Here is a 17341-nt window from a genome sequence, read left to right on the forward strand (position 1 = left end):
CCGCGGAAGCATTAGCGTGCGTCACAGAGCGCATGTGATTGGCCAGTAATCACTTGAGTGGCAGCGTGACGTACCGTGCCTTCCACACTCCCGGCGTACTTCGTCCCCCGATGTGTAAATTCGTCGACTGGCCACCGGGCATATACCGGGCATTTTCCCGGTGGGCCGCGACCGTAAGGGGGCCGCCATGATTTTTGACAGGCAGGCAGGCCAATATAGGCGGCAGGCCACCAGGAAAGGTCCGGGCGTGCTGCCATTCTGCCAGTGCCATCATGATAATTTCACTGTACCTGTATATCAGTGAGTGACAAATAAACCCTCTACAAAGGGTGGTGTAGTTATTTGTCTGTTGGTTTGTATCATTTAGGCCTATGTTGTTCTGTAAAAGTGGTGGTATTAGGGCTTGTTTGTTTGTGTGTGCTGCGACGGAGCGGGCGGTAGAGTTTCTGCTATCTGCACGCTGGGGTTGTGGTGGACCGGTCTGGGCCAAATACACGCGAAAATACCCAGGCGGAATTTTTGTCCCAGTCCAGCCCTGATTCGTCCTCCCCTCCTTCAACACACATCGCTCCAACAAACCGCAGCGGCCAATGAGGCATCTATTTTTGAGGGGTGCCAGCCCCTCCTATACACAGGTTTTGTCTTTAGTTCAATGTTTGTTTTGTAAACGCCACTGACAATGAAGGGAAGAAAATGTACGTCATAATGTGCCTTATTACGTCATATTGTCTCTCTATTGTTAATGGCATTTAATGTTTGTGTTTGCACCGTTTGTTTTACATCACCGTTACATCACCTAATCAACATGAGTTAGACTTTAACAGAGCCATCTAATAGAAGAGTTAGGGTATTGAGGGGGCAGAAACTGAGTGCTCGAGCGATGTTCAAGCTGGAGTTGGAAATACATTGTTTTCAATGAGGGCGGCGCAAATAAGTGTTTTAAAGTATTGTATTGTGCAGTAACAAAGTCTCTGTAATGTTTATGTACTATTACTACAATACAATCTAAAATAAAGGTTAAAGCTGGGCTGTTTCCCTGAGTCCAATGCATTTCTGCCTACTTCCGGTCCAGGACTTGTCCCAGTTGGTTGTCCCCATTCTCAATAGAAGTCTATGTAGGAGAGCCGCCATTGGACTGGCTGCCCAGCGCAGGTTGTGTAACTCTGTCTTACTCTATGGACTCTGGACTTTAATATATTAGCGCCCCTCACTTCAAATGGGTGTGATTTTTGTAATATCTATGCAGCACGCTGCCACTCAAAGTGACTGCTGGCCAATCACAGCACGTCTTTTCCGGGACTTGGAAAATGGAAGTGATGTCACTGAGGAGAAAGTGATGTCACTGAGGAGGAAGTGATGATTCTGACAAGTCCGAGTTTTGAAAAGTCGTGCTGTGATTGGCCAGTAGTCACTTTGAGTGGCAGCATACTGCATATAGACATAGAAAGGTTGATGCCTCCTTCGGCTCTGGAGCATTCTGTACTCAAGTAAGTGAAAGCAAGCTTCCGGAAAAAGACTCTCTGATGGGCCAGTATTCACTTGAGTCTCAGCGTGGCGTAGCGTGCCTTCCGCACTTCTGGCGCACTTCCGCCCTCACTCCAATACACGTTGCTCCAATGAGGCATCTATTTTATTTTATGTCTATGCTGTAAGTAAGTAGCCTCGCCGAGCCATGAGGCCCATAAGCCAAATTCCAATACCCAATATCTCGCCCACTCGCTCACTCACACTCGCTCACTCCAGCATGGCAAATGACGGTGAAATTGGTGACCTGCCAAATATGTGACCATCTTGTTCACACAACTATTACATGGAAGTCTTTAAATACATGGCCTAAATACAGTTAGGTTGAACTCTGCTAATGAACAAACTGCAACAATTGACATTAGGACACATTTACATTATGTGATTGTCTACACGGTTGTCACATATTTCAGCAGGTCACCAATTCCGCCATAACACCACCTTGCTGGAGTGACTGAGTGAGAGTGAGCGAGTAGCCGAGATTCTGGGTATTGGAATTAGGCTATAGGGGCAGGAGCCTATCTCCTGTTTCTGTAGCGTGAGGCAGCTTGATGTACAAGAACACCCCCTGGACATGACGCTAGTATGTCACATACTTTCTGCTTCCAGTCACTAGTTTAAAGTCTCATTTCTAATGTCATAATATTCTTTTTGGAAAATTATGGTCCCATTTATAAAATAAATGACCAAAGTCGCGTATGTTCTGAGGGGCGTGGCTACCGTTACAGTCTATGATTGGGATCCCCCACCCACTCGAGTCAAAATAAAAACCAACGGAGAAGAAGGGGGGAAGTCCCGCCTCGTTGTCTGGGCCAGCTGGGCCAAAACGGATCGTGAAAGATGGCGACTTACAGTGCATTAGAATGCAAGGGATTTCAGGCTTCATTTTACGTTCATGTTAGACCCGGGGAACGCTTTGTCCATATTTTTTACAGCCTATGGTGCCAAGCAGGGAGGCACTGGGTCCCATTTTTAGAGTCTTTTGGTATGACCCGGCCGGGTATTGAACCCCGGGCCTCCCAGTCTCAGGGCGGACACTCTGACCACAAGGCCACGGAGGCCACGTCTATGCTGTGCCTCCGCCATATTGGAGCTCAGAATGGCAGCGCCATATACGATACGGATACACAACAATGCCCCAGAGCCGGAGGAGGAGGCGTGACGGTGTCTACCTTTCTGTATGTCTATGCTCACAATAGGGACACGTACTGGAGTTCATGTGGTTATAGCGGCAGCACTCCCAGCTCATGTTAATTATCAACAGAGTTCTCTACCTTTATCTATAGGTCTCGCCAAGACATTCATTCAATTCACCTTTCCTCAACACACACTGTGTGAATGTACTCTCACTGCGTATTAATTCAGACTGATTGTTCTTCCTTGTTGTAGATGTGCTGGGATCCAATATGCAGTGGTGTGAAGCAGAGGTTGCCAACCACTGGTACTAGTACCACTAGTGGTACTTGAGCCCTCCTCTGGTGGCACACAGTGCCCAAAAAAGGAGAAGAAAAGACAAAAGTGGAATGAAATATTGATATTACTACAGGTAGTTCTTCTGACCAAAGCGATTGGTTGAAATTGGCTATCCATCCGTGCTGAAATGGGCATGACAGCACACCTAGCTGTTAATGGGAAGATTTGAGAAGGGATTATTCACAGTAGAAATATCATCAGTGTTGCTGATTAGTGATTAGACAGAGTTTTGTCAGAGCAGCGGCTTAGGAATAGAACAAAAAGGGCTGGTATTACGCTCCTGTATTTTAACATCAGTTATTATGGTGGTACTTGGAAAGCCAAATATTTTCGGAGGTGGTACTTCAGTATAAAAAGGTTGGGAACCAATGGTGTAAAGTAACCGAGTACATTTATTCAAGTACTATACTTGATTTCAACATACTTTAACTTTAAATAGGCCCATTTCCATCTCTTGACACTTTACACTTCTACTCCAATATCAGAGGCAAATACTGCACTTTATTTTTTATTCCACTAGATATTTGACAGCTTCAAGTTACTTTGCAGATTTAGATCATTAAAATCAAATCTCAAAACATCCAAATTGTTTCGGAAATCTACAAACTCTAAACACCTCGCATTGCGACGCGTTGTGAGCTTTGATCAGATATATACAGTAAAATATTAAAAGTGGTTAATGATCAATAATTATAATCCATTATGATTCTGAAACAGGGCATTTTCCACATAATGGACACTACCTTTTGCTATTTTAAGTATGTTGTTAAGCAGATTATTTTGTGCTTTGACCGAAGTAAAACAATGGTATTGCTGTACGTAAAGTTATGTAACTTTCCTCTTCTACCCCACTGACCTGAGATCAGATTCTAAAAATGTCTTCTACATCCTGACAGTTTTCTGAAAAAGCTATGTTTCTATGTCAGTCGTTCTTCGATTTTTCAAAAATAGCAGACCTACAAGCTCGTAGCGCGCCACTCGGTGGCGCGCTATGAGCTTGTAGATCTGCTATTTTTCAATACCAAAAGGGGTTCCCGCCCCAAAATGGGTTTAAACCCGGTTTTCTTTTACCATGCATTGAACTAATAGAGCCTGCCTGCTTGCTCAGGGGATGAATTGAATCTGGTCCATCAGGTCAAAATTCGTGTCAGATCCTGTCTAGGTGAGACATGACCTTCTTTGACACAATCTAAATGGCTCAGAGAGACCAAATTCAATGACCCCAACTGTGTAAGTTGTACTGTATAACATACTCTACCATACAGACTGTATAAGTCTGTATGTATTAACATACAGGATTGTAAGTTATTGTATTAAAGAGTGCCGTGATTTTTGTATCTTTCCAGTTTTTCCACGTGTCTGAGGTGACAGTACTTCATTAGACACCCTGGAGTCGTTTTTATGTGCACTGGTGTATTAACTTTATATTTAGGGTTTCTTCCTGGAGGCTGAACCCTTGACAGTCTAACAGGCCAATGAAATAAACACCTATAGTGACATCACACTATCAGCCCCTCCCCTAACCCCTCCCCCTTTATCATACAACTACAGCTGTGGGTGCGGCTTCAGTTCAGGTGGATCACCACCCATCACCACCCACCAGGCAAACCAGGCATACTTAATGAACTGGTGGGCGTGTCCACATAAAAGCATGATTTTAACAAATAGCCTACTGTACACTTTTTGGAAAAAGTTCTTCCTCCTTATATTATAATAATACCTGATGATCATGTTTTAGGGTGGCACTCCATCTTTAACATAGTCTACCATACAGAATTACAGATTGTAAGTTATTGTATTAACATATATAGTCTACCATACAGATTGTATTCGTCACTGTCGGGAGGAAACCACCTAACTCCATTCATGAGGTTTAGTTTTCTTTATCTCCATAAATCAGTGCTATTGAACAACCCTTATGTCTGTCTGTTGGTTAAACAAATGAACCAATGAAAAGTATTAAAAAGCGCTTTGGGCAAAACCTCTTAACTCCATTGGAACCTCAAACTGTCTGCTAAAGCAGCTAACTCCACCACCTCTCTCCTTCTCATGCAAGTAATCGACTATATCACACAACACCAACTTTGATGAGGCAGTGTTTTGCCTTGTTTAAGAAACACAAGGTTTTCTTCGTTTCCTTCTAAATGTATATTATTAATTTCCCGAAAAATGAACATTTTTGAGTTAGGTGATAAAACAAACATATAGTGGCACTTTAAGAAACACAAGGCTTTCTTCGTTTCCTTCTAAATGTATATTATTAATTTCCCGAAAAATGAACATTTTTGAGTTAGGTGGTAAAACAAACATATAGTGGCACTTTAAGTCCAAAATCTGAGTGCTATACTTCCTCCACTTGCTGAAATAGTGTTGAAGTATGGCTGTCACCTCTGGCTATAGAGGCCTGCTGTGTCAGCCTGCAGGTCAGGCACACGCGTGGACTTTTAGTTGCTGATTAATTTCTCTGCGACCTTGAACCCCTTTCTGTTCCTGGACCAGTGGACCCTCCCGCAGTCTGTTTGCTGACAGGGCTGAGTGTGCTAAAGATAAAGCTAACAATATGTGCCTGCCTGTCTGTCTGTCTGTCTGTCTGTCTGTATTTACTATGACACGGTACATTAGGAGTCTCAGACTCAGAGTTACAGACCTGTTATGGTCTTTCAGAGCTATAGCTGTCATGGTGAGTGGTGGTGACCCCTGCTTTTCAGCATTCACATTAACTGGATTAAACTGTATTTAAACCACAATGGAATGCCCCCCCCCCACCCCCCCTCGAGTTACAGGATATGGTCAAAACTATATGAAAACATCAGCAATATGCAAGCATGACTTTCTGCTTGTGTGTGGAGACTGAAGAGCCTTTGAAGTGAACCTACCAGAAGAAAAAGGACAGTGATTTTCTTTATATATCTATAGCATCATATACCATCTTATAATGTAGATAACGGTAATAACTTACTGATATGTTTGCATATATCGTTGGAAACCTCACATGTCCAAAACTGTCCAGGATTCATATTCACAAATGGCAAAAAAAGAATAGCCGATCTGTCGCATCGCATCTGAGCTTATACAGATCTGTTATAGTTTTGCTACTGTCGTGTGACACTGCAGTATGATGAAGTAAGGCGTTCATTCGGCTCGATAAGAGCTTTCTTCCTGACAGCATGTCACAGCACATAGGCTATATGAATAACGTTCCAGTCATGCTGTTCAAGCCAATAGATAAGCTGTCCTATTCTGAGGATAGGGGGGGGGGGGGGGGGGGGGCATTGTCAATATTTGTAAAACAAACACAGCGGCTGCTGAGTGCTCACACACAGTCACAATCAATAATTTGTGCAGAACTATTAGTTTTGTCTGCACTGATGAAATATACACTATACACCCCCACATATAGAAGCCTATCCCTGTGGCATTCTTGTTATTACACTGCAACTGGGGGGGGGGGGGGGATTTTCAACTAAATCGTCCACACATCAACCAGACTGAAATGTGTGTCTGAAATGATAGTTTGGCAGAATAATAATGTCAAATAGAAAGTGAAAACTATTCTTTTTAACATCTATATTTAATCATGTGCCTACATGGTGTAGACCTGAGGCAAGCATTTAAACAAGCATGCAGCAGCCCTGCATGTCTGTCTGTGTGTCTGCAAAAAAAAGAAACGCTTCCCAAAAGGATACCAAAAAAATACGGGGGGGGGGGGAATAAAACACTCAATTTCATAATATACAAAGTATAAATTTGTTTAATTCAATAAAATATCAAATGCAATTTAAACATTTCACCTTGGGAATATTAAATAATTAGACTATTGCATTCATTGCCAATACTGTTACAATGAGTTGCATCATTTCACCGCAGTGCAACTCTTCCTTTGCACGACCATTGCTCCAGATAAGGAGGGAAAAAATGTACAAAAAAGGGGGGGAAATCACTCTTATGTGTGTCAAAGCTGCACGGGGAAATACTGCATTCATACAAATTACAATAAAAAGGTGACATACAATAAAAAGTCATTCATATCAAGTCTTCACTCGTTTCAAAGTGTCCTTGTAAACTGATAGTGGCAGCTCGTGTCTTCCATTTTCTTCCCAAAAAATTGTCCACTTGAATCCCCTTGCCCTCAAAAATAGCAGATCTATACAAGATAGACTATGCTATGTTTTGGAGCAAATAGTCCATGATGAGATAGCCTACTGTCCACTTTTTTATGAACCCATAATAATGCGGTAAACAGAGATAAAGTTATTATTTTTAAGTGGTCAATCCAAGTCAAGTCAATCAAAAAAAAAAAATCAATGAACCGAGGAATCGATGAATCGACGCCCCGGTCAAAGAAGCGGTTCTCTCTGCCTAACACTGGCCGGTGGCGGACAGTAAGTTCCTCAGGGTGGTCAGCTCCCTGCTCAGCTGCTCCACGCGCTTCTGCAGCCGGTCGTTCTCCGCGGCCAGCTCCAGGACCTTGTGCTGCGTCTCCATGTTCCTCACCTTGGCTTTGTCGCGGCTCTTCCGCACCGCCAGGTTGTTCCGCTCCCGCCGCATCTTGTACTCGTCGCTGTCCTTGTCCAGCCGCTTCTTCTTGCCGGACGACATGTGGTGATGCTTGCCGCCGCCGCCGGCGGCGTGGTGCTGCTGCGAGGACGAGGAGGGCGACCTGTTGGCCGAGGTCGTGCCCGACGAGGGCTCGGGCGTCCCGGGCGGGCTGGAGCACGTGGAGGAGGCGGCGGAGGAGGAGAGGTTGCCCAGGCTGCCGCCGCCGCCGCCGCACGGGCCGCCGGACTGGTACTGGAGGTAGGAGCGCATGTCGAACCCTCCGCCGCCCTCCATCTTCCTGACGCCCTCCTCCTGCGAAGACTCGTCCCTCTCGGCCGCAGCAGCGGAGGAGGAGCGGTAGCGGCTCTCCAGAACTTCTGGGCTGAACACGGAGTCCACCGCCCGGCTCTCGTGCAGCTCCGGATACCCCAGCCCTCCTCCTCCTCCTCCACCGTACTGTTGCTGCTCTTTAAAGTTATTGCTGTTATTGTTGTTGTTGTTGCTGCACTGGCTGGACTCCAGCTCGTTCATAAACGCGTAGTTCTTGTAGTTGTTGCTCTGCAGACTGTACGCCGTCACCGCGAACGACTGCTGCTGGTGGTGGTGCTGGTGGTGCTGCTGGTGTTGGTGCGCCTCTGCCGCGGCCAGCGGTTGCTGCTGCTGCTGTTGACAGATGTTGTTGTGGCGGTGGTCGTGTCCGTGTCCCCCCGCCGCTGGGTCCAGGTAAACCGCGCAGAAATCCCCGGTCTTCTCCCCGATGGCCAGCAGCTCCGTCATGGAGTCGTTGAGCCGCCTGTACGAGGGGCTGATCACGCTGCCTCTGAAGCCGTCCTGATGGTCCTGGTACAGCCCCGTCCCCGCTGCGGCGGCCACTTCCATGGATCTTAACACCCGCCGGATTAACGCGACGGATCGGCTCTGTGTCTGCTCTGGTTCTGGTTCTGAATGTGTATATATATATATAGCCTGGTGTTTATAGCTTTAAAAAACACACTGAAGTAAATAAATGACACAGTTATAACGCGTGTCTGTTTAACATGAGACTTCTTTTTAGATAGTTAAACTTTTCTAAATGTCTTTTTGCTGGTTGCTATCGCAGTGTAAAGTGCAGAATGCTGAGTGAATGTTGACAGCTCCTCTTATTATGGTGCGTCCCCCCCCCCCTCCCCCTCCTCCCCCTTACTATGGGCGGGGCTTTGAGGTTTGTTTGACAGGTACGCGCGTGACGTGAACGGTGGTGGGTGTGCATGTCAGCGGACAGACGTGTGTGACTCACACGAAATATGTTGTGATGATGTTTCAATCTGCTAAAAAAAACCACAAGAACATTTGGGACGTTTAGCCTACTACTACAATAACAACACAGCATTGTGGGTGCTCAGTGTTTGTTGTGCCAAGTATAGCTTATTATAAACGACTTTGTTTGGGCTTGTTCTTATTTATTATAATTTGTTTTAATGAATGCAGGCTATACCGGTATTTTGTAGGCCACTTGCTGTGTGTATGTTGTTGATCCCCACATTAATTAATGTATTTTTTCACACGCACGCACGCACACACACACACACACACACACACACACACACACACACACACACACACACACACACACACACACACACACACACACACACACACACACACACACACACACACACAGAGAGAGAGATAACTATATGTTTGTTTACACACACACACACCATGAAAAATAAGGAAGAAGATAGTTTTGGCTCTTGACAGAAAAGGAGAAAACACCACAGTTACAGTGGCAATTTAGTGCAAAGGTTGAAAGAATAGACTGAAGTTAAATAATAATTCAACAGCTTTAGGCAGCCTAATTTAGGCTTATCTTTCCAACTCCAAATCACAGTAGTCTGTCTCAGTCTCAGCAGTTCTGGCACGCATCAACATTTTTAGATATGAGGGCATTCTCCCACCTTGTGGCGAGGAATTGTAAGTGTAAGAGCCATTTGAGCCACCATATTGTTGAAGTTTTCATTGTCATTTGTCAATCAAAGTTCAGGTTGCCATGGTTACAGCCAGGGAGGGTATTTAATCCTGGCCCTAATCAGGCGCAGGTGTTGCCAGTATAGCAGAGGCAAACGGTTTTTAGACTGTGTTCTGATCTGATGACATGTATCCTGTGTGCGAGTATAGGACTTTGAGCAGAATAAAATATCATCTAATATAAACTCAGTGAATTAACGTTTGGATATCAGTTTCTGGAGCACATGTCTGAACTTCCTCGGCAACCAGTCCAGTATCACCCAAGTATAGGGACTTGGGCGTTACATTTGGTCTATACAAACTTCTTGCTGCTGTTATCTGAAGCGATTGATCACCGTGCACGGTGCACCCGGAGCTACAGGCCGGGTGCCACCGCGGGACGTCAAGCACGACAGCACTTCAGCAGCAGGCGGCCAGCACCAGTAGCAATTGGGGGCTGGTGTGTATAAGAGCCTCCTTATCATCTCTGTGATGTCACTACAGGGCAATGCCAGTTTATCAATCAAGGCCTATAGGTTGCCATCTAGTTACAGGGAGGGTATTTAACCCTGTCCCTAATGAATTGCAGGTGTTGCTGATAGGAGGCAAACTGTTTTCTGACTGCGGACATTCATTCATCAATTATTATGGCCAGCTATATATAATTACTATAAATACTAGGCTACTAAATACTTACCCTACCCCCTTAGATAGCATTTCTGTAGACTTAGATAGCATTTGATACAGACTTATAGCATGTTATGTAGACAGCACTATGTGTGTGTGTGTGTGTGTGTGTGTGTGTGTGTGTGTGTGTGTGTGTGTGTGTGTGTGTGTGTGTGTGTGTGTGTGTGTGTGTGTGTGTGTGTGTGTGTGTGTGTGTATGACCCGTAGGAGGTGCAAGTCTAGTTAGACATCAAAAAAGAGAAAAACCTTCCAAGGAAGGGACACTCCAGGGAACAGAGACGGACAACTTAATTACTGCATCAACCTATTTAATTATTAGCACGACGCGTTCGACCGCCCTGGAAGGAATTAAGGTACATCCCAGCCCGTCTCCTCGACGTCTACCTTAACGAGCCACCTGCTGCGCGGCCACACACCCAGGCAGGTTAAAAGGCTCCGTCCTATAGCTGTCTCAGAGACGCTCCCGAGAGACAGGCTGGCGTGCGCGGCACCCGGTAAGACTAGTCCATATTCCCTCTCCTAGTATTATGCCTTAATGTGATGACATTACTAATTAATTGTGTGAATCTCTCACCTCTCTCTCAGCCGGCTCAGCTACCCATTCCGTGGAAGTGACCGCTGGGCTCTGCTGGGCATTAGGAGGCTCACACTGGCTGAGACACTGGACTGGAGTCTAGTGGCCCTAGCCCCCCCCCCCCCCCCCCTGATGAGATTGTGGGATTGTATTGATGTCTATTTTTGTATAGTTATATCACCACTTTAACAGCCTGCTCAGGGTCTACAAGATGACAAATTAGCTTCTGAAGTTCTGACTAACTCTGGCTCATTTACATGGATATGATTCTGAAAACTGAAAACATGCTACATGTTTTCTCTCTCTCTCTCTCTCTCTCCTTTATCCAATGTTTTAATTTGTGCACTGTAAATACATTTACAAAGATTTAAGAAAAAACAAAATAACTCTTTCAGTATATTCCTCCAAGGTACAATGTCCTGCAAACTTTATTGCTTCTTCTTCCGAAATTGAAGTAAATAGGTATGGGCATTTGGGCCAATACAAGAGAGTGGACACCTAAACATTGTGGGCAACTCAATCATATTGGTAACTTTTTCTTCTTCTCCAAAATGTATGTTTTGGAACATGGGCTGAATCATTATCATAGAAGTATCAAAATTCTAACATATTTCAACTTAAATCTCTTTCAAACATGTATCTTCATCTACACAATAAAATGTCAGAATATAATGCCAAACTTAGGTCACTTCCAAGTAACTAAGTACAGATGTTACACCACTAGGGGGAAGTGTGGAGTCACATTATGGAAAGCTCATTTCCATAGTAATGGGCTCTTCCTTCTTATCAAGACCATCACAAAGAAAACGAAATAAGTAATAAACATGTTATGGAATGTAAAGAAAAGGTGAGGTCCCCCTATAAGCCCTTCAAAGGGTTTCTCACATCACCATAGCCAATTTAACAATATGGTGCCCCCTCTTCCGGTTATCATTGTTGTTCATTTAAACAAGCTTCAGATAGGGTTGGAATCTGTTCAGATCAAAATCAGATCTACAAGCTCATAGCGCGCCACTCGGTGGCGCGCTATGAGCTTGTAGATCTGATTTTGTAGCTCTGCTATTTTTGAAAAATCATGAACATGTGGTGCAAAACTTTTAATATATACTCTTTCAGAGCAAACGTTTTTAACTCAAATCTTTGCTTCTGGGAGGTGGTCCCTGAAACAACACATTTTCAGATGGGGGGTCAGTGGCCAATTTAATATATTTTTGGGGGTCCTTGACATGAAATATTGAGAACCACTGATATAGAAACATGAGGTTTTTCAGAAAAAAAAATACATTTAAAAAAATACATTTTTTAAATTTCGACGTCAGGCCTAAATGGGTTGAGGATGGTCTCTTCTCGAGGCCCTCGAAGGTCGTCCAGCCGCTCTGCCGCGTCTCCCCCCCTACAGCGGCCTTCCCCCGCCACGACCTGACGGGAGCGTGGACGCTCGTCGGGTCGTCTCTCAGCTTATTTCTGATGTCTTCGAATACTTCCATCAACTGGGCTTCGACCTCTTCTGCAGACGATGTGCCTTAAACAAAGAAATGCACATGACAATCTGAATTATACAGTAAAGCAGGGTTCCCCCCCAAAACATCCTCAAGGGCCTGCCACTAGGGTACCGCTCAAGTGATTACTGGCCAATCACAGCGCGTCTTTTCCGGGACTTACAGATCTATGTTACAGACCCAAACATGCGCTCTGTGACGCACGCTCATGCTAGGAAGGAATCTCGGGAATTCTTTGCCCTCCCTTGAGCACAAACGCTCCAGAGCCAAAAGGGGCGTCTAGCCGTCTACCTATATATGTATAAGCCTGTAACTTTCATTAGCCCTTCCAGGGGCCACAAGGGGGCGCCTCGTGGGCCGCAAATGGCCTGCGGGCCACCTGTTGGGGAACCTTACAGTAAAGGAATTCTCCTCTATTCATATATTTTCCCCTATATTTTCTTTAAATTGCAGATCTACAAGCTAGTAAGATCTGCTCTTTGATATATAAACAATAGATTAAAATGCATCTCGATTACCGGTATGCGATTAATCTACAAAGCAATCGATAATGATCAAAGATGATCGATAGTTGTATATAGTCATATATTAATTGTATCATTTGAAATGTAAACAGAAATAGGGCTGGGCAATTTAACGAAAATCAAAACTGATATTTAGAAGCAGCTGACTTAATCTTGCTCAATGTAGGTTACTCAAATAAAATTCTCAAAATAATTCTAATATATATATGTTTTAAATAGTCTAAATTGATTGATTGATTAACCACTTAAACCTGTATTATAGTTTGTTGTACAATGGCAGCGTAAAATCATGTAAAGTCATTTAAGAGCTGATCTCCAAGCTCACAACGCCTGCTATTTATCTTAATCATTTATTAATCGTAATCAAGGCAAATGTTAAATAATGCTGATAATGTTTTGGGTTAGTCAAGTCATTTAGGCCCAGCCCTAAACTGTGAGTATTGAGGGTATGCTAGTGACATCAACATCATACCCAAAAGTTATGGGGAACGCCTATACTGAGCGGCAAAAAGGACTTTCTGGCCTTGACAACCCATACAACCAAACCAAAAGGTCTGTTTGTATTAAACAAAGTTAAACAACGTTAACCTCACTTTGCCACTCACTTTATGCATGAGCATACCCTTTATTCTTGCAGTGAAAGAACGACACACCTGTATTGGGTTCTTCTAATGGACAATAATCCTCCTCAGGCTCCTCCAGAACGTCCTCATCTGAACGCACAATGAAAACACAATACAGAACAGGCATTTTTTGAGATGTACTGCATACCTCACAATCACTGTCGGCTGTATTGTCACGTGTGTGTGTAAAGAAGTTATTTTATTTGTTCTCGACTCCATCGTTTTGTAGTTTTCCGTGAGAAGAGAGAGGATCAGAGGTACGAGTGAGAGCAGAAGAATCGAAGAAAAACACACTGTTCAATAGATTGCTTTGTGCAACAGGAAAGGTAAAAACATGCAGATATTAGACCTAGAATGCCTGTGATCATTTAATTATACTTCGTAAATGTTCATGTATCTCAGGCATAGATGGCTTGCACCGGGAGCTGGTCGATTTGAAAATGTGCGGCCTAAATGTGATAAATGCTCCGTTTGTACTCACCCATTAAATTATTCCAAAGACGTGGAGTGAAAAATGGTCCTCTAGTTTTATATCCATGTGAAAGTTCTGGCACAAAACACGTATTTAGTGAATTATCTCCACTTTTTCAAGAGATGCACACGGACATCTTTCTCTCCGGGCGAGGGGACGTATTTGTAAACATGACGTATTTGTCAAATCAGTTCATCGATTTTTCCGGTCCCCCTCGCCCGGAGAGAAAGATGTCCGTGTGCATCTCTTGAAAAAGTGGAGATAATTCACTAAATACGCGTTTTGTGCCAGAACTTTCACATGGATATAAAACTAGAGGACCATTTTTCACACCACGTCTTTGGAATAATTTAATGGGTGAGTACAAACGGAGCATTCATCGCATTTAGGCCGCCCATGTAGAACCCGAACTGAAATTAACCTGTGTGTTCTATGGCTCTGTATGTGAAATACTGTACATACTGTATGTAACAACAAGAGCCGTTCTAGGGCTATGCAGATATAAGCTATAGCCTATAACCTCACCCTGCTCTCCGGTGTATTCCTGCAGGCTTGCAGCCAGGCCTCTCCTCCTCTCCTCTCTCAAACAGGCTTTCTTAAACAACCTTTTATACAGTCTGCAAAAGAAAGACAATAAAGAAATAGAATACAGGATCAATCAGCCATCCCCCGGTCCACACACATTCAGGGAGAGAGAGACAGAGCTCTCATGACATGGTTTCATCGGGAGAAGATAAAAATCACCATAGCTTGTTTCCTTGTGGCTATAGTAAAGGATCTGACCGATTAGGGTTGATTGCTAATCGATTGTTCCAAGGCAGTAAGTGAGACAGGAGGTGACTGGCGTGTGTAGTGCATACTGCCTGTCATTTGTAGGGTGGACAATGAGAAAGGCGGAGCCACAAGCGGGCACAATGGCGCACTCCTGTGAAACTGTCACATTCGTGCTGGCCCTCATGCACATGCCCGCCTGCGACAAGAGCTGGATTGCGGTTATCGTTGGGATCCTTTTAGGATTTGATCGATTACGTTTCCTTAACAATTCCCTTTAACTATATTACCGTAATTTAAAAAAGACAAATGTTCATCATTTTGTCCATCATTAGAACTTTTGATAAACACAATATCAATCATATAGTACATATAGTATTGCATACATGTTGGGTCACTTCATTGAGGGTGTTCCAAATGCACCCTTACATGTAACTCTGACAATGTACAAATGGAACTAAATAGACGCTTACAGGTCTGTAACTGCGAGTGTACAAATGGAACCAAAGGGACCCGTAAGGTTCTAATGATACACTCTGAGAGTTATGGTGGTCCTTGAAATTAAAAGGTTAAGGTTTGATAACCACCGATACAAGGGAGAACGCAGGCGTTGTCGCTCTCTCCGCCTAAAGAGCCCTTAGCTCATTTAGACCTAGAAAGCCTATGTGTTGTTATACCCTTCAATCCAGGAAAGCATCCGTATCATTTTAGACATTACTGTTCATTTTCCTTTCCAGTTTTTCAGAAAACGTAGCTTAGGATTTAGAAGGCATTTTTAAAACGGGCCTTTGCCTATAAAGGCCCTTAGGTCTAAATGGGTTGATAGAAGAATTATTGATTGTTTCAGCCATTATCGCCTGGCTATTCATGGCATGCTCTCAGTTAGAAATGTGATCAAGGGCACAGTGCAAAAAAGTACCTGCCCACCATGGCGGAGGTTGCAGGTTCGAAACCCACCATGGTGCATCTGGCCCGTGTTCGGGGTAGGGAAGCTGGGGCAGGTAGGGTGGCCAGCAAGGAGTGTTTGGGCGGGAGGAGTAGGACGAAGGCTCTACGGCCTCCCGGTGGGGGCTCCTAACTGGCAGATGAGTCAGCAGGATACAACAGCAGTGACAACACACACACACACACGTGCGTGGGGAGGAATCATTTGGCATTGAGACAATATTGGGGAGAAAAGAGGGTAAAGAAAGATGATGTGAGCAGATCTAATAACAATGGTAGTTCCAATAATCGAACCTGTAGCAGAAGTCGCACAAAATGTGCCTTAACAATATGAAAACATTTATGTTAAGTATCATTTCCATACTAACATTAATAATATTTTCCATTTTAGGAATAGAGATTGCATTGCTATACAATTAGTTAAAGCTGCCTATACTGCCTAAAATGCTGGTATCGGTGAGTATGCCAGTCTATGCCATTCCAATACCACGTAAATTAGTCAGTCATTTACAGTCATATTTTGATTGCTTCAGTTGATGATGCACGAATATTTTATACTCTTACTGTACTACTTGTACTAGCTGCACATTAGGAATTATTAGGGGTGGGACCTCCCGATTCGATCTCGATACCTAGGGTTCCAATTCAATTTATATTGAGATTCGATTTTGCGATTTTTTGCGAAGTAACTTTTTTTTTATACTAGAACATTACAAAATAATTATAAACAATATAAACCATGAACGTTGAATCTTACAGTATATACACGTCAGTGCAGCCAGTCTTACTGTCATAAAAAAACAAAAATCTGATCAAATAAATAAAATAATAAAATCGTGGCAATAAAACTTGTGATATTGAGTGAATAAAATAAAATCCCACCCCTAAAACAATTACTAATGTTTTGTATGCATTTATTCCTAGATCAGTGGTTCTCAGACCTTTTAATGTCAAGGACCCCATAACTCTGAGAGTACGAATGGAAACTTGGAAAGGGTTCCATTCATACATTCTCAGAGTTATAGACTTGTAAGGGTCCTTTTGGAACCTTCCTCAAGGAACCGAGACACTTCCTAGAATATTTTTAAATTACACACTGGTATCGGTAATACTCGGGAAGGAAATAAGTAGTAGCCTATCGGTCCAAATCTACATACAACACATACAGTCAATGCTGAATGTAATGCGTGATTTGATTGGCCAACCTTGACTTTCTGTTCTTGCTTGCAAAATAAAATACCTTTCTGATTCCGACCGCGCCGTCTTCAATATAAGATACATAGTGGCACGGCACAATGTGTTCTTTGTCCGTTTGCTGTATGTGCCAGTCCAGCGAGTATGATGCTGACATCTTAAATCCACCTAAACGTCAGCCACAGATCATGGGCAAAAATATATCAAATGGATATTGTTAGAAATTACAGTCAGTTGTTTTGCATCAAGTAAATGTAGCAATTTTGAATTTTCATGAACAAACTTCCTGATGACTCGAGATCTTCCCCAGCTAGATTCTGGGCCATCTGGATGTCTAATTATGCTGGCAGACTTTACTATTGCAAACAAACAGCTCTAGACAGCTGTAGGCTAACTAACGTTGTTCACATAGATGATGTGGTCAAATCAACCATGTTAGTGACAGATCACATGTAATCATCCCTCCTCTCCATATTTAAACTTGTTTGTTTGCAAATTAATGCTACTTTGCGTGTGTGTCGTCTTTAGTA

The 17341-nt window shown here is 43.5% G+C and overlaps 1 protein-coding gene across 1 annotated transcript; it reads right to left on the reverse strand.

Moving 5' to 3' along the window:
* Positions 1-6730: 6730 nt before the first annotated feature.
* Positions 6731-8636, reverse strand: cebpb (CCAAT enhancer binding protein beta). The gene has a single exon (XM_083768797.1). It carries the CDS (start codon positions 8413-8415, stop codon positions 7357-7359), a length of 1059 nt encoding a protein of 352 aa, XP_083624923.1. The 5' UTR covers positions 8416-8636; the 3' UTR covers positions 6731-7356.
* Positions 8637-17341: the final 8705 nt, after the last annotated feature.

The sequence above is a fragment of the Protomyctophum parallelum genome, assembly GCF_964188405.1.
Source record: "Protomyctophum parallelum genome assembly, chromosome: 7".
In the NCBI taxonomy this organism is placed as follows: domain Eukaryota; kingdom Metazoa; phylum Chordata; class Actinopteri; order Myctophiformes; family Myctophidae; genus Protomyctophum; species Protomyctophum parallelum.

What these genes read in the sequence shown, in the direction of transcription:
- cebpb (XM_083768797.1), bottom strand. Translation starts at nt 8,415, where the DNA reads ATGGAAGTGGCCGCCGCAGCGGGGACGGGGCTGTACCAGGACCATCAG.